Source organism: Oncorhynchus keta, unplaced genomic scaffold (assembly GCF_023373465.1).
Source record: "Oncorhynchus keta strain PuntledgeMale-10-30-2019 unplaced genomic scaffold, Oket_V2 Un_contig_862_pilon_pilon, whole genome shotgun sequence".
Taxonomy (NCBI): domain Eukaryota; kingdom Metazoa; phylum Chordata; class Actinopteri; order Salmoniformes; family Salmonidae; genus Oncorhynchus; species Oncorhynchus keta.
In genome coordinates this window covers 169,743-188,239 of record NW_026290161.1, presented here as the reverse complement: position 1 = coordinate 188,239, position 18,497 = coordinate 169,743, and the positions used below count along the sequence as shown (strand labels likewise).

The 18,497-nt window shown below is 45.7% G+C and overlaps 1 protein-coding gene across 1 annotated transcript in view; it reads left to right on the top strand.

Moving 5' to 3' along the window:
• LOC127926922 (beta-1-syntrophin-like) overlaps positions 1-18,497 on the top strand; it is a 56,852-nt gene that overhangs the window by 30,781 nt on the left and 7,574 nt on the right. Inside the window, exons 4-5 of the mRNA XM_052512551.1 lie at positions 6,730-6,866; positions 8,352-8,548. Of these exons, the coding sequence (XP_052368511.1) occupies positions 6,730-6,866; positions 8,352-8,548 (334 nt within the window). The remainder of the gene's footprint in view (positions 1-6,729; positions 6,867-8,351; positions 8,549-18,497) is intronic.

Here is an 18,497-nt window from a genome sequence, read left to right as displayed (position 1 = left end):
GTTTGTGCCTTCACAGACCACCTTCTGATATTAACTCATATGTGATGTTTGTGAATCAGACCTATAATATGCCTTCACAGACCACCTTCTGATAATAGTTCATATGTTTGTGAGGCAGACCTATAATATGCCTTCACAGACCACCTTCTGATATTAACTCATATGTGATGTTTGTGAGGCAGTTATACGATGGTGAGCCAAGCATTCTTGGAACCCCATACAGTATAGCTGATGCAGTAGTTGCCAACAGAAGAAGCCCAGATGGGGGCTTTGTAGTGTTCCTTCTATACAGTACAGCAGCTATTGATCCCAGGTGACTTTTCCCTGCGTGACTCCAGGTTTTCCCCCCTCCTCGTCCTCCTCTAAATCCTCTTTCATCACTCTCTTATTAGTCAGGGCCTGCCTGGCAGAGAGAGAGCGAGACGGCTAATACTGAGTAGACTATAGCCCTGAACTTTGGGCAGTCAGTCAACCAGTCAGACAGTCAGTCAGTCTGCCAAGCCAAGCCAGAGGATGCTTTCCAGGCTTCTTAATGAGTTCCTCTTGTATTACCGCCTGCCTGTCCCAATGTGAGTCCCAAATGGCACCCTAGTGCACTATATAGGGAATATGGTGCCATTTGGGATGCCGTTTCTGGAGTCTGTGAATAATTATAAGGGCCGAAAGCCTTTCAGCGTGTGTGGAGTGGAGTGGTCTGCCTCGGCTTCGCCTGCCGTCCCATGTTCCTTTGTACAACGTCAATCTGACACACTCAGGAGTCTGAGTCTCTACTTAGCTGTGTGATGGTCAACACACTACAGGCTGGAGTCAGTCTCTACTTAGCTGTGTGATGGTCAACACACTACAGACTGGAGTCAGTCTCTACTTAGCTGTGTGATGGTCAACACACTACAGGCTGGAGTCAGTCTCTACTTAGCTGTGTGATGGTCAACACACTACAGGCTGGAGTCAGTCTCTACTTAGCTGTGTGATGGTCAACACAGTACAGACTGGAGTCAGTCTCTACTTAGCTGTGTGATGGTCAACACATTAGACTGGAGTCAGTCTCTACTTAGCTGTGTGATGGTCAACACACTACAGACTGGAGTCAGTCTCTACTTAGCTGTGTGATGGTCAACACATTACAGACTGGAGTCAGTCTCTACTGAGCTGTGTGATGGTCAACACACTACAGGCTGGAGTCAGTCTCTACTTAGCTGTGTGATGGTCAACACACTACAGTCTGGAGTCAGTCTCTACTTAGCTGTGTAATGGTCAACACACTACAGACTGGAGTCAGTCTCTACTTAGCTGTGTGATGGTCAACACACTACAGGCTGGAGTCAGTCTCTACTTAGCTGTGTGATGGTCAACACATTACAGACTGGAGTCAGTCTCTACTTAGCTGTGTGATGGTCAACACACTACAGACTGGAGTCAGTCTCTACTTAGCTGTGTGATGGTCAACACACTACAGGCTGGAGTCAGTCTCTACTTAGCTGTGTGATGGTCAACACACTACAGACTGGAGTCAGTCTCTACTTAGCTGTGTGATGGTCAACACACTACAGACTGGAGTCAGTCTCTACTTAGCTGTGTGATGGTCAACACACTACAGACTGGAGTCAGTCTCTAGTCTCTAGACTTAGCTGTGTGTGATGGTCAACACACTACAGACTGGAGTCAGTCTCTACTTAGCTGTGTGATGGTCAGCACACTCTACTACAGGCTGGAGTCTGAGTCTCTACTTAGCTGTGTGATGGTCAACACACTACAGGCTGGAGTCTGAGTCTCTACTTAGCTGTGTGATGGTCAACACACTACAGACTGGAGTCAGTCTCTACTTAGCTGTGTGATGGTCAACACACTACAGACTGGAGTCAGTCTCTACTTAGCTGTGTGATGGTCAACACACTACAGGCTGGAGTCAGTCTCTACTTAGCTGTGTGATGGTCAACACACTACAGGCTGGAGTCAGTCTCTACTTAGCTGTGTGATGGTCAACACACTACAGACTGGAGTCAGTCTCTACTTAGCTGTGTGATGGTCAACACACTACAGACTGGAGTCTGAGTCTCTACTTAGCTGTGTGATGGAGAGGACACTTTACAGAGGAGTCAGAGGAGAGGAGAGGACACACTACAGGAGAGGCTGAGGAGAGGAGAGGAGCTGTGTGAGGAGAGGGAGGAGGAGAGAGGACAGTAGAGGAGGAGAGGGAGAGGGAGAGGAGAGGAGAGGAGAGGAGAGGACAGTAGGGAGAGAGAGGACAGTAGAGGAGAGGAGAGGAGGAGAGGAGAGGAGAGGAGAGGGAGAGGAGAGGAGAGGAGGAGGAGAGGAGAGAGAGGGAGAGAGGAGAGGGGGAGGAGAGGAGAGGGAGAGGAGAGGAGAGGGAGGACAGGAGAGGAGAGGAGAGGAGAGAGAGGAGAGGAGAGGAGAGGAGGAGAGGAGAGGGGAGGGGAGGGGAGGGGAGGGGAGAGGTGGGGATCCTTGTTTTACAGCCTTGTTGAGGTTGCTCTGTGCAACTGTCCTGAGCCTGGCTTTAACCACAGACTTTATATTCACTCGCATACTATAGCCAATTATACTGTGGCAGCGTTTTAAATTGAATGATTGTTACACACTAACTATGTGGTTGTGCAGGCTTTAGTTAGAGCTACGTTTGTGAGCCTGTATATTTACATTTACATTTAAGTCATTTAGAATATGGTTACCTGGCAACATGTGTTGGTAATGTTATAGGATTAACCTATGGCCACCAGAATCATATGTTCTCACAACTAGCTGAGGACCTCATAGTGAGACAAGAGGCGCATGGTCATGAGGATTGTGCTGTAACTTTCATCATAAGGATTGTGCTGTAACTAGGCGTTCATAATGAGGATTGTGCTGTAACTAGGTGTTCATAATGAGGATTGTGCAGTAACTAGGCGTTCATAATGAGGATGGTGCTGTAACTTTCATAATGAGGATTGTGCTGTAACTAGGTGTTCATAATGAGGATTGTGCAGTAACTAGGCATTCATAATGAGGATGGTGCTGTAACTTTCATAATGAGGATTGTGCTGTAACTAGGTGTTCATAATGAGGATTGTGCTGTAACTAAGCTTTCATAATGAGGATTGTGCTGTAACTAAGCTTTCATAATGAGGATGGTGCTGTAACTTTCATAATGAGGATTGTGCTGTAACTAGGCATTCATAATGAGGATTGTGCTGTAACTTTCATAATGAGGATTGTGCTGTAACTTTTCATAATGAGGATTGTGCTGTAACTAGGTGTTCATAATGAGGATTGTGCTGTAACTAAGCTTTTATAATGAGGATTGTGCTGTAACTAGGGATGTTCATAATGAGGATTGTGCTGTAACTTTCATAATGAGGATTGTGCTGTAACTAGGCATTCATGAGGATTGTGCTGTAACTTTCATAATGAGGATTGTGCTGTAACTTTCATAATGAGGATTGTGCTGTAACTAGGTGTTCATAATGAGGATTGTGCTGTAACTTTTCATAATGAGGATTGTGCTGTAACTTTCATAATGAGGATTGTGCTGTAACTTTCATAATGAGGATTGTGCTGTAACTTTCATAATGAGGATTGTGCTGTAACTTTCATAATGAGGATTGTGCTGTAACTAGGTGTTCATAATGAGGATTGTGCTGTAACTTTCATAATGAGGATTGTGCTGTAACTAGGTGTTCATAATGAGGATTGTGCTGTAACTAGGTGTTCATAATGAGGATTGTGCTGTAACTTTCATAATGAGGATTGTGCTGTAACTTTCATAATGAGGATTGTGCTGTAACTTTCATAATGAGGATTGTGCTGTAACTTTCATAATGAGGATTGTGCTGTAACTTTCATAATGAGGATTGTGCTGTAACTTTCATAATGAGGATTGTGCTGTAACTTTCATAATGAGGATTGTGCTGTAACTTTCATAATGAGGATTGTTATGCTGTATAATGTTATGCAAGCCGGTGTTGTATTGGGTGTCTGGGAGTTGAGAGTTTATCTACAGGCCAAGATAAATAAACTGTATAAAGTGCCTTCCTGTGAAAAATAACCAAGATTTTGTTACTAAGACTTAGTTACATAGAGAAAAATGCTGAAGACGTTCAAGGTTGTGTCTTTGCTGTTAGTTTTATGTGCTTATCACTCTTGCTAAATTGTATTTTTTCTCCCAGTCCATAAACATGGTGTGGTGTGTTTTCTCCCATTGACCAGTAACCCCCATGCAAATGACAGCAGCAGCCTGTCACACTGTGTGGTGTGTTTTCTCCCAGACAGAGAGTATTCTAACATGGTGTGGTGTGTTTTCTCCCAGACAGAGAGTATTCTAACATGGTGTGGTGTGTTTTCTCCCAGACAGAGAGTATTCTAACATGGTGTGGTGTGTTTTCTCCCAGACAGAGAGTATTCTAACATGGTGTGGTGTGTTTTCTCCCAGACAGAGAGTATTCTAACATGGTGTGGTGTGTTTTCTCCCAGACAGAGAGTATTCTAACATGGTCTGTGTGGTGTGTTTTCTCCCAGACAGAGAGTATTCTAACATGGTGTGGTGTGTTTTCTCCCAGACAGAGAGTATTCTAACATGGTGTGGTGTGTTTTCTCCCAGACAGAGAGTATTCTAACATGGTCTGTGTGGTGTGTTTTCTCCCAGACAGAGAGTATTCTAACATGGTGTGGTGTGTTTTCTCCCAGACAGAGAGTATTCTAACATGGTGTGGTGTGTTTTCTCCCAGACAGAGAGTATTCTAACATGGTCTGGTGTGTTTTCTCCCAGACAGAGAGTATTCTAACATGGTGTGTGTGTGTTTTCCCAGACAGAGAGTATTCTAACATGGTGTGGTGTGTTTTCTCCCAGACAGAGTATTCTAACATGGTGTGTGTGTGTTTTCTCCCAGACAGAGAGTATTCTAACATGGTGTGGTGTGTTTTCTCCCAGACAGAGAGTATTCTAACATGGTGTGGTGTGTTTTCTCCCAGACAGAGAGTATTCTAACATGGTGTGGTGTGTTTTCTCCTAGACAGAGTATTCTAACATGGTGTGGTGTGTTTTCTCCCAGACAGAGAGTATTCTAACATGGTGTGGTGTGTTTTCTCCCAGACAGAGAGTATTCTAACATGGTGTGGTGTGTTTTCTCCCAGACAGAGAGTATTCTAACATGGTGTGGTGTGTTTTCTCCCAGACAGAGAGTATTCTAACATGGTGTGGTGTGTTTTCTCCCAGACAGAGAGTATTCTAACATGGTGTGGTGTGTTTTCTCCCAGACAGAGAGTATTCTAACATGGTGTGGTGTGTTTTCTCCCAGACAGAGAGTATTCTAACATGGTGTGGTGTGTTTTCTCCCAGACAGAGAGTATTCTAACATGGTCTGTGTGGTGTGTTTTCTCCCAGACAGAGTATTCTAACATGGTGTGGTGTGTTTTAACTGGTGTGGTGTGTTTTCTCCCAGACAGAGAGTATTCTAACATGGTGTGGTGTGTTTTCTCCCAGACAGAGAGTATTCTAACATGGTGTGGTGTGTTTTCTCCCAGACAGAGAGTATTCTAACATGGTGTGGTGTGTTTTCTCCCAGACAGAGAGTATTCTAACATGGTGTGGTGTGTTTTCTCCCAGACAGAGAGTATTCTAACATGGTGTGGTGTGTTTTCTCCCAGACAGAGAGTATTCTAACATGGTGTGGTGTGTTTTCTCCCAGACAGAGAGTATTCTAACATGGTGTGGTGTGTTTTCTCCTAGACAGAGTATTCTAACATGGTGTGGTGTGTTTTCTCCCAGACAGAGAGTATTCTAACACAGTGTGGTGTGTTTTCTCCCAGACAGAGAGTATTCTAACACGGTGTGGTGTGTTTTCTCCCAGACAGAGAGTATTCTAACATGGTCTGTGTGGTGTGTTTTCTCCCAGACAGAGAGTATTCTAACATGGTGTGGTGTGTTTTCTCCCAGACAGAGAGTATTCTAACACGGTGTGGTGTGTTTTCTCCCAGACAGAGAGTATTCTAACATGGTCTGTGTGGTGTGTTTTCTCCTAGACAGAGAGTATTCTAACATGGTGTGGTGTGTTTTCTCCCAGACAGAGAGTATTCTAACATGGTGTGGTGTGTTTTCTCCCAGACAGAGAGTATTCTAACATGGTGTGGTGTGTTTTCTCCCAGACAGAGAGTATTCTAACATGGTGTGGTGTGTTTTCTCCCAGACAGAGAGTATTCTAACATGGTGTGGTGTGTTTTCTCCCAGACAGAGAGTATTCTAACATGGTCTGTGTGGTGTGTTTTCCCAGACAGAGAGTATTCCCAGACAGAGTATTCTAACATGGTGTGGTGTGTTTTCTCCCAGACAGAGAATATTCTAACATGGTCTGTGTGGTGTGTTTTCTCCCAGACAGATGAAGTATTCTAACATGGTGTACCCACTGTGTTTTCTCCCAGACAGAGAGTATTCTAACACGGTGTGTCTTCCTGTGTGTTTTCTCCCAGACAGAGTAGTATTCTAACATGGTCTGTGTGGTGTGTTTTCTCCCAGACAGATTAATCAGTATTCTAACATGGTCTGTGTGGTGTGTTTTAATCAGAACCAGACAGACAGCAGTATTCTAACACATGGTGGACAGCATGGTGTGTTTTCTACCCAGACAGAGAGTATTCTAACATGGTCAGTGTGGTGTGTTTTCAGCAATAATCAGAACACATCTACCCTCTAGACAGCATTAGTATTCTAACACGGTGTGGTGTGTTTTCTCCCAGACAGAGAATGAGAAGCAGCAGTGGAAGCCAGTGCTGGTGATGGTGACAGAGAAAGACCTGCTCCTCTATCACAGCCTTCCACGCATGAAGGCTTCCTGGCACAGCCCTGCACACACATACCCACTGTTAGCTACACGGTACGCTACACACACCCTCACTCTACTAGCCACAAGAGAAATAGCTGCTGCTATCCACACAGTAAGCAAAAGACACTGTCTTCCTGCTAGTCAAATAGCAAAACACATTTATCTTATCTTAGCCACATGGTTAGTAGCATCCACCCTGAACAACCCAACCATGACCACATGATAATCCTCCGCCACTCCAAACACACGTACCCTCTATTGGGACAGCATTAATCAGAACACATCTACCCTCTATTGGGACAGCATTAATCAGAACACATCTACCCTCTATTGGGACAGCATTAATCAGAACACATCTACCCTCTATTGGGACAGCAATAATCAGAACACATCTACCCTCTATTGGGACAGCATTAATCAGAACACATCTACCCTCTATTGGGACAGCATTAATCAGAACACATCTACCCTCTATTGGGACAGCAATAATCAGAACACATCTACCCTCTATTGGGACAGCAATAATCAGAACACATCTACCCTCTATTGGCCAAGCAATAATCAGAACACATCTACCCTCTATTGGCCACAGCATTAATCAGAACACATCTACCCTCTATTGGCCAAGCAATAATCAGAACACATCTACCCTCTATTGGGACAGCAATAATCAGAACACATCTACCCTCTATTGGCCAAGCAATAATCAGAACACATCTACCCTCTATTGGGACAGCAATAATCAGAACACATCTACCCTCTATTGGCACAATCAAGCAATAATCAGAACACATCTACCCTCTATTGGGACAGCATTAATCAGAACACATCTACCCTCTATTGGCTACCCTCTATTGCATTAATCAGAACACATCTACCCTCTATTGGCACAGCAATAATCAGAACACAGCTAAACTCTGTTGGCCAAGCATTAATCAGAACACACATACCCTCTATTGGCACAGCATTAATCAGAACACATCTACCCTCTATTGGCCAAGCAATAATCAGAACACATCTACCCTCTATTGGCCAAGCATTAATCAGAACACATCTACCCTCTATTGGCCAAGCATTAATCAGAACACATCTACCCTCTATTGGCACAGCATTAATCAGAACACATCTACCCTCTATTGGCCAAGCATTAATCAGAACACATCTACCCTCTATTGGCACAGCAATAATCAGAACACATCTACCCTCTATTGGCCAAGCATTAATCAGAACACATCTACCCTCTATTGGCCAAGCATTAATCAGAACACATCTAACTCTAATCAGAACACATCTGGCCTCAAACTCTATTGGTGCAGAGAACACACTCTGAAAGATGAGGTGGCTACTGGAGGACAGGTCCACAACATGTTTCCATTACTGAACACAGCCAAGAACTCTGTTACTATTTATAATGTTATCAGTCATTACACCTTTATGTCCTTGATGTGAAGAGGGTTATATGGTTACAACCCTGACTAGCTAGTCTCTCTCAACAGCAGGCACTTAGAATACAACAGAATGTGTGTCTGTCTGTAGGCTGGTGCACTCTGGTCCCGACCGAGGCTCTCCCCAGCCGGGCGTGGAGCTGTCCTTCGCCACACGTACGGGAACCAGACTGGGCATCGAGGCCCACCTGTTCAGAGCTGAGACCTGTCAGGACCTTTCACTGTGGACCAGGCACATCGTTACGGGCTGTCACTCCTCTGCCCAGATGATCAAAGAAGTCACTACCAGTGAGTACCACTACACCGACCCTGCTATAAGACCGTGTGAGCCCGCTGAGCTAAAGCCTTGAGTAACCAAGTCACTACCAGTGAGTACCACTACACCGACCCTGCTATAAGACCGTGTGAGCCCGCTGAGCTAAAGCCTTGATTAACCAAGTCACTACCAGTGAGTACCACTACACCGACCCTGCTATAAGACCGTGTGAGCCCGCTGAGCTAAAGCCTTGATTAACCAAGTCACTACCAGTGAGTACCACTACACCGACCCTGCTATTAGACCGTGTGAGCCCGCTGAGCTAAAGCCTTGATTAACCAAGTCACTACCAGTGAGTACCACTACACCGACCCTGCTATAAGACTATGTGAGCCCGATTAACTGTGAGCTAAAGCCTTGAGTAACCAAGTCACTACCAGTGAGTACCACTACACCGACCCTGCTATAAGACCGTGTGAGCCCGCTGAGCTAAAGCCTTGATTAACCAAGTCACTACCAGTGAGTACCACTACACCGACCCTGCTATAAGACTGTGTGAGCCCGCTGAGCTAAAGCCTTGATTAACCAAGTCACTACCAGTGAGTACCACTACACCGACCCTGCTATTAGACTGTGTGAGCCCGCTGAGCTAAAGCCTTGATTAACCAAGTCACTACCAGTGAGTACCACTACACCAACCCTGCTATAAGACTATGTGAGCCCGCTGAGCTAAAGCCTTGATTAACCAAGTCACTACCAGTGAGTACCACTACACTGATCCTGCTATAAGACTGTGTGAGCCCGCTGAGCTAAAGCCTTGATTAACCAAGTCACTACCAGTGAGTAACACTACACTGACCCTGCTATAAGACCGTGAGCCTGCTGAGCTAAAGCCTTGATTAACCAAGTCACTACCAGTGAGTACCACTACACCAACCTTGCTATAAGACCGTGTGAGCCCGCTGAGCTAAAGCCTTGATTAACCAAGTCACTACCAGTGAGCCTAGGTAGACATTAGCTTGGGGAGTAACTTAAATCAAGGTTAGTTGTGATGTTAAGTGTGGTTGTAACATAGACGGGTTTGTCAGTCTCAGTACAGTACTCATAGCTGCAGTATTTGGTAAGGGGGAGTTACTGATGGTCAGTCACATGGAAGACATTGAGAAAGGAGTCCGGGTTTTTAGAAAAGAACGGAATGTCACTCTGAGATCCTGTTTATGTGCGTGGTCTGTGTGTGTGTAGTGTGTGGTCAGTGTGGTCTGTCTGTGTGTCTGTGGTCTGTGTGTGTGTGTAGTCTGTGTGTGTGGTCAGTGTGGTCAGTGTGGTCTGTCTGTGATCTGTCTGTGGTCTGTGTGTGTGGTCCGTGTGTCTGTGGTCTGTGTGTGTGCGGTCCGTGTGTGTGTGTGAGTGTGTGTGGTCAGTGTGGTCTGTCACTGTCTGTGTGAGTGTGTGTGTGGTCTGTCTGTGGTGTCTGTTAACCAAGTGTGATCCACTGTGTGTGTGTGTGTGCTAAAGCCTTGTGTCACTGTGTCTGTGTGTGTGACGGTCCGTGTGTGTGTGTCTGTGTGTGTGTGTGCCCGCGTGCGTGCGTGTGTCTGCTGCGTGTGTGCCCGCGTGCTGCGTGTGTGTGTGGTCTGTCCTGCTGTGTGTGTGTGAGCTGTTGTGTGTCTGTGAGACCTGTTTGTTTGTTTGTTTGTTTGTTTGTGTGTTGTGTTTGTGTGTGGTTCTGTGTGTTTTTGTGTTGTTTGTTTGTTTGTTTGTGTTGTTTGTTTGTGTGTGTGTGTGTGTGTGTGTGTGTGTGTGTGTGTGTGTGTGTCTGTGTGTGTGTGTGTGTGTGTGTGTGTGTCTGTGTGTGTGTGTGTGTGGTCTGTCTGTGTGTGTGTGTGTGTCAGTCTGTGTCTGTCTGTGTACAGTAGTCTGTCTGTCTGTCTGTCTGTGTGTGTGTCTGTCTGTCTGTGTGTGTGTTATATTCTCTCTGTCAATGTGGCTGTCTGTTACTGTCTGTGTGTGGTGTCTGTCTGTCTGTGTGTGTGTGTGTGTGGTGTGTGTGTGTGTGTGCTGTGTGTGTGTGTGGTCTGTGTGGAAATGTAAACAGCTGTTAGGTCTGTGTGACCTGTGGTGAGGTCTGTGTGCTGTGTGTGGTCTGTGTGTGTGTGGTCTGTGTGTGTGGTCTGTGTGTTGGTTGTCTCTGTGTGTCTGTGTGTGTGTGTGTGTGTGTGTGTGTGTGTGTGTGTGTGTGTGTGTGTGTGTGTGTGTGTGTGTGTGTGTGTGTGTGTGTGTGTGTGTGTGTGTGTGTGATAAACAAAAGTGAAATAACCAATCAAAGTGAACAGTAAACATAACACTCACAAATGTTTCAGAGGAATATTATGTATATGTACAGTATTGTAACAATGTGCAAATAGTACAAAAGGGAAAATAAATAAACATAAATATGAGTTATATTCTCTCTCTCAATATGGCTCACATTACTTTTACTGGCGTCACTACAATGTTTTGATGGTGTATTAAGTACTTCCATCGTTTCAGCACGTTGCTCACAACAACAGGCCAACCTTCAGGTACTTTAGAGCTACATACTGGAAGATGCCTGTTACCACACAAACACACATGCTGCTATCTGAGATGTTCCGGACGTGTGCTGCAGGCTTGTTGTAACTGACTGGTAGAGAGGAGCAGAGCTCTCGTCACTAGTGGAAATGTAAACAGCTGTTAGGTGAGAGACGTCCACACTACCCAGGCAGGTGAGGAGAGTTGTTTCCTGCACATTTCACAGCTTTATTTAGCTGCTAAACAGCTGCTTCATTTACAAGGAGGATCTCTCTCTCTCCTCGTCCTCTGTCATAAGCTACAGTGGAGGTCAGACACATGTTGGGAATGGGAGAGACAAAGGGAGGAGGGATTTTACTCACTGACTTAGTTCAGTTGATCAGAGTTTATTACAACATGTCAAAACAAATCTGTGTCCCAAATAGCACCCTAATACCTATACAGTATAGTGCACTACATCTGACTAGAGCCCTATGGGGAATAGGGCGCTGTTTGGGAACTATGTCAACCAGTGTTTATCAACTGTGTTGTTACTGATCCAGTGACTGAGGGAACTATGTCACAACATGTTGTTACTGATCCAGTGTCTGAGGGAACTATGTCACAACATGTTGTTACTGATCCAGTGACTCAGGGAACTATGTCACAACATGTTCTTACTGATCCAGTGACTGAGGGAACTATGTCACAACATGTTGTTACTGATCCAGTGACTGAGGGAACTATGTCACAACATGTTGTTACTGATCCAGTGTCTGAGGGAACTATGTCACAACATGTTGTTACTGATCCAGTGACTGAGGGAACTATGTCACAACATGTTGTTACTGATCCAGTGACTGAGGGAACTATGTCACAACATGTTGTTACTGATCCAGTGTCTGAGGGAACTATGTCACAACATGTTGTTACTGATCCAGTGTCTGAGGGAACTATGTCACAACATGTTGTTACTGATCCAGTGACTGAGGGAACTATGTCACAACATGTTGTTACTGATCCAGTGTCTGAGGGAACTATGTCACAACATGTTGTTACTGATCCAGTGACTCAGGGAACTATGTCACAACATGTTGTTACTGATCCAGTGTCTGAGGGAACTATGTCACAACATGTTGTTACTGATCCAGTGACTGAGGGAACTATGTCACAACATGTTGTTACTGATCCAGTGTCTGAGGGAACTATGTCACAACATGTTGTTACTGATCCAGTGTCTGAGGGAACTATGTCACAACATGTTGTTACTGATCCAGTGACTGAGGGAACTATGTCACAACATGTTGTTACTGATCCAGTGACTGAGGGAACTATGTCACAACATGTTGTTACTGATCCAGTGACTGAGGGAACTATGTCACAACATGTTGTTACTGATCCAGTGACTGTTGTTAGGTGAACTATGTCACAACATGTTGTTACTGATCCAGTGACTGAGGAACTATGTCACAACATGTTGTTACTGATCCAGTGACTGAGGAACTATGTCACAACATGTTGTTACTGATCCAGTGACTGAGGGAACTATGTCACAACATGTTGTTACTGATCCAGTGACTGAGGGAACTATGTCACAACATGTTGTTACTGATCCAGTGTCTGAGGGAACTATGTCACAACATGTTGTGATCCAGTGTCTGAACTATGTCACCAGTGTCTGAGGGAACTATGTCACAACATGTTGTTACTGATCCAGTGTCTGAGGGAACTATGTCACAACATGTCACAACATGTTACTGATCCAGTGACTGAGGGAACTATGTCACAACATGTTGTTACTGATCCAGTGACTGAGGGAACTATGTCACAACATGTTGTTACTGATCCAGTGACTGAGGGAACTATGTCACAACATGTTGTTACTGATCCAGTGACTGAGGGAACTATGTCACAACATGTTGTTACTGATCCAGTGTCTGAGGGAACTATGTCACAACATGTTGTTACTGATCCAGTGTCTGAGGGAACTATGTCACAACATGTTGTTACTGATCCAGTGACTGAGGGAACTATGTCACAACATGTTGTTACTGATCCAGTGACTCAGGGAACCACGTCAAATATGTTGTTTTCACTAAGAGCTCTTTAGGAATGGATCATATATCACTTCACTTATGTCTGACATCAGCTGTCAGACATAAGCTTTGCTGTCATTGCTAGACCCACGTAAACATTGTTGTCATAGGAGGGTATACAATGGGAACCTAATATACTATGTCTGGACAGTGTATAGAATTGTTTATTTTCAGCAAACTTAACATGCGTAAATATTTATATGAACATAAAAAGATTCAACAACTGAACAAGTTCCACAGACATGTGACTAACGGAAATGGAATAATGTGTCCCTGAACAAAGGGGGGCGGGGTCAAAATCAAAAGTAACAGTCAGTATCTGGTGTGGCCCCTCCTCCTCATTGACTGCACCAGATTTGCCAGTTCTTGCTGTGAGATGTTACCCCACTCTTCCAACAAGGCACCCGCAAGTTCCCAGACATTTCTGTGGGGAATGGACCCTAGCCCTCACCCTCCGATCCAACAGGTCCCAGACGTGCTCAATGGGATTGAGATCCGGACTTTCACTGGCCATGGCAGAACACTGACATTCCTGTCTTGCAGGAAATCACGCACAGAACGAGCAGTATGGCTGGTGGCACTGTCATGCTGGAGGGTCATGTCAGGATGAGCCTGCAGGAAGGGTACCACATGAGGGAGGAGGATGTCTTCCCAGTAATACACAGCGTTGAGATTGCCTGCAATGACAACAAGCCCAGTCCGATGATGCTGCGACACACCGCCCCAGACCATGCCGGACCCTCCACCTCCAAATCGATCCCGCTCCAGAGTACAGACCTCGGTGTAATGCTCATTCCTTTGACGATAAACGCGAATCCGAGACAAAACCGCGACTCATCAGTGAAGAGCACTTTGTGCCAGTCCTGTCTGGTCCATAGACGGTTGGTTTGTGCCCATAGGCGACGTTGTTGCCGGTGATGTCTGGTGAGGACCTGCCTTACAACAGGCCTACAAGCCCTCAGTCCAGCCTCTCTCAGCCTATTGCGGACAGTCTGAAAACTGATGGCGGTTTTGTGCGTTCCTGGTGTAACTCGGGCAGTTGTTGTTGTCATCCTGTACCTGTCCCGCAGGTGTGATGTTCGGATGTATCAATCCGGTGCAGGTGTTGTTACACGTGGTCTGCCACTGTGAGGACGATCAGCTGTCTGTCCTGTCTCCCTGTAGCGCTGTCTTAGACGTCTCTCATTACAGACATTAAAATGTATTGCCCTGGCCACATATGCAGTCCTCATGCCTCCTTGCAGCATACCTAAGGCACGTTCACGCAGATGAGCAGGGACCCTGGGCATCTTTCTTTTGGTGTTTTTCAGAGTCAGTAGAAAGGCCTCTTTAGTGTCCTAAGTTGTCATAACTGTGACCTTAATTGCCTACTGTCTGTAGCTGTTAGTGTCTTAACGACCGTTCCACAGGTGCATGTTCATTAATTGTTTATGGTTCATTGAACAAGCATGGGAAACAGTGTTTAAATCCTTTACAATGAAGATCTGTGTAGTTATTTGGATTTTTATGAATTATCTTTGAAAGACAAGGTCCTGAAAAAGGGCTGTTTCTTTTTTTGCTGAGTTTATATAGATGACGCCGACAGAGATGGCCGCCTCGCTTCGAGTTCTTAGGAAACAATGCAGTATTTTATTTTTTATGTATTATTTCTTACATTGTTACGCCAGGAAATCTTATTACATTGAGCCGGGAAGAACTATTGGATATAAGAGCAACGTCAACTTACCAACATTACGACCAGGAATACAACTTTCCCGAAGCGGATCCTCTGTTCGGACCACCATCCAGGACAATGGATCGAATTCCAGTAGTCGACCCAAAACATCGGCGATGCAGAAGGGGCAGACGAAGCGTCCACCTGGTCAGACTCCGTAGAAGTGCATATCACCCACCGCTCCCGAGTATACTACTAGCCAATGTCCAGTGTCTTGACAACAAGGTAGACGAAATTCGAGCAACAGTTGCCTTCCAGAGAGACATCAGAGATTGTAACATTCTCTGTTTCACGGAAACATGGCTCAGGATATGTTGTCGGAATCAGTTCAGCCACCGGGCTTCTCCATGCATCGCGCTGACAGAGATAAACACCTCTCTGGGAAGAGGAAGGACGGGGGTGTATGCTTTATGATTAACGACTTATGGTGTAATCATAACGACATACAGGAACTCAAATCCGTCTGCTCACCCAACCTAGAATTCTTTACAATCAAATTTTACCTACCAAGAGAATTCTCGTCAGGTATAGTCACAGTTGTGTACATTCCCCCGCAAGCAGACACCAAGACGGCCATCAAGGAATTTCACTGGACTATGTGCAAACTGGAAACCATACATCCTGAGGCTGCATTTATTGTAGCTGGAGATTTTAACAAAGCACATTTGAGAACAAGGCTACCTAAATTCTACCAGCATATCGATTGCGCTACGCGCATGGGCAATACCCTCCACCACTGCTACTCAAACATCCGTGATGCATAAAAAGACCTCCCCCGCCCTCCCTTCGGCAAATCCGACCACAACGCCATCTTGCTCCTACCGTCTTATAGGCAGAAACCCAAACAAGATGTACCAGTAACGAGAACCATTCAACGCTGGTCCGACCAATCGGAAGCCACGCTTCAAGATTGTTTTGATCACGCGGACTGGAAAATGTTCCTGTCAGCCTCAGAGAACAACATCGACCTATACGCTGATTCTGTGATTGTGTTTATAAAGAAGTGCATTGGAGATGATGTACCCACTGTGACTATTAAAACCTACCCTAACCAGAAACCATGAATGGATGGCAGTATTCGTGTAAAACTGAAAGCGCGATCCACCGCATTTAACCATGGAATTAGGTCTGGGAATATGACGGAATATAAACAGTGTAGCTATTCCCTCTGCAAGGCAATCAAACAAGCGAATTGCCAGTACAGGGACAAGGTGGAGTTGCAATTCAACGGCTCAGACACGAGACGTATGTGGCAGGGTCTACAGGAAATCACAGACTACAAAAAGAAAACCAACCACGTCACGGACACTGACGTCACGCTTCCAGACAAACTAAACGCCTTTGCTTTGAGGATAATACAGCGCCACCCCCGCGGCCCGCTAACAAGGACCACCCCCTCCTTCGCCGTGGCTGACGTGAGTAAAACGTTTAAACATGTTAACCCTCGCAAGGCTGCTGGCCTAGACGGCATCCCTAGCCACGTCCTCAGAGCATGCGCAGACCAGCTGGCTGGTGTGTTTACGGACATATTCAATCGCTCCCTATCCCAGTCTGTTGACCCTACATGCTTCAAGATGGCTACCATTGTTCCTGTACCCAAGAAGGAAAAGATAACTGAATTAAATGACTACCACCCCGTAGCACTCACTTCTGTCATCATGAAGTGCTTTGAGAGACTAGTCAAGGATCATATCACCTCCACCTTACCGGCCAGCCTAGACCCACTTCAGTTTGCATACCTCCCCGACAGGTCCACAGACGATGCAATCTCCATCACACTGCACACTGCCCTGTCCCATCTGGACAAGAGGAATACCTATGTGAGAATGCTGTTCATTGACTACAGCTCAGCATTCAACCCCATAGTACCCTCCAAGCTCATCATCAAGCTAGAGGCCCAGGGTCTCAACCCAACCGTGTGCAATTGGATCCTGGACTTTCTGACGGGCCGCCCCCAGGTAGTGAAGGTAGGAAACAACATCTCCACTTCCGACCCTCAACATTGGGGCCTCACAAGGGTGCATGCTCAGCCCCCTCTTGTACTCCCTGTTCACCCACGACTGGGTGGCCATGCATGCCTCCAACTCAATCATCAAGTTTACAGACAACTCAACATTAGTGGGCTTGATTACCAACAATGACGAGACAGCCTACGGGGAGGAGGTGAAGGGCCTCAGAGTGTGGTGTCAGGAAAAAAACCTCTCACTCAATGTCAACAAAACAAAGGAGATGATCGTGGACTTCAGGAAACAGCAGATGGAGCATCGCCCTATCCACATCGACGAGACCGCAGTGGAGAAGGTGGAAGGTTTTAAGTTCCTCGGTGTACACATCACAGACAAACTGAATTGGTCCACCCACATAGACAGTGTGGTTAAGAAGGCCAACAGTCCCTCTTCAATCTCAGGAGGCTGAAGAAATTTGGCTTGTCACCCAAAACCTTGACAAACTTCTACAGATGCACAATCGAGAGCATCCCGTCAGGCGGTATCACCGCCTGGTACGGCAACTGCACTGCCCTCAACCACAAGGCTCTCCAGAGGGTGGTGTGGTCTGCACAACGCATCACCGGGGGCAAACTACCTGCCCTCCAGGACACCTACAGCACCCAATGTGACAGGAAGGCCAAAAAGATCATCGAGGACATCAACCACCCGAGCCACTGCCTGTTCACCCCGCTTACCATCCAGAAGGCAAGGTCAGTACAGGTGCATCAAACCTGGGACCGAAAAACTGGAAAAAAGCTTCTATCTCAAGGCCATCAGACTGCTAAACAGCCATCACTAGCACAGAGAGGCTGCTGCCTACATTGAGACCCAATCACTGGCCACTTTAGTAAATGGATCACTAGTCACTTTACACAATGCCACTCTAAATAATGGCAATTTAATCATGTTTACATATCTTACATCACAGATATATACTGTATTTTATACCATTTATTGCCTATGCCGCTTGGCCATTGCTCATCCATATACTTACATGTACATATTCTCATTCACCCCTTTAGATTTGTGTGTATTAGGGAGTTGTTGGGGAATTGTTAGATAACTTGTTAGATATTACTGCACTGTCGGAACTAGAAGCACAAGCATTTCGCTACACTTGCATTAACATCTGCTAACCATGTGTATGTGACAAATAAAATTTGATTTGAAACTAATACAATATGTCTGGACAGGGTATAGAATAGGAAACTAATAAACTTTGTCTGGACAGTGTCTGTGAATCTATGAAAGAGGCATGCTATGGTCCTCTATGGTTCTCTATGATCCTCTATGGACCTCTGTGGTCCTCTATGGACCCCTGTGGTCCTCTATGGACCTCTATGATCCTCTATGGACCTCTGTGGTCCTCTATGGACCCCTGTGGTCCTCTATGGTCCTCTATGGACCTCTATGGTCCTCTATGGACCTCTATGATCCTCTATGGACCTCTATGATCCTCTATGGACCTCTATGGACCCCTGTGGTCCTCTATGGTCCTCTATGATCCTCTATGGTCCTCTATGGACCTCTGTGGTCCTCTATGGACCTCTGTGGTCCTCTATGGTCCTCTATGGTCCTCCATGGTCCTCTATGGTCCTCTGGAGTGTGTGGTTGACTGTTTTTGTCTCTTTGTAGACTGTGACATTTGGCTAAA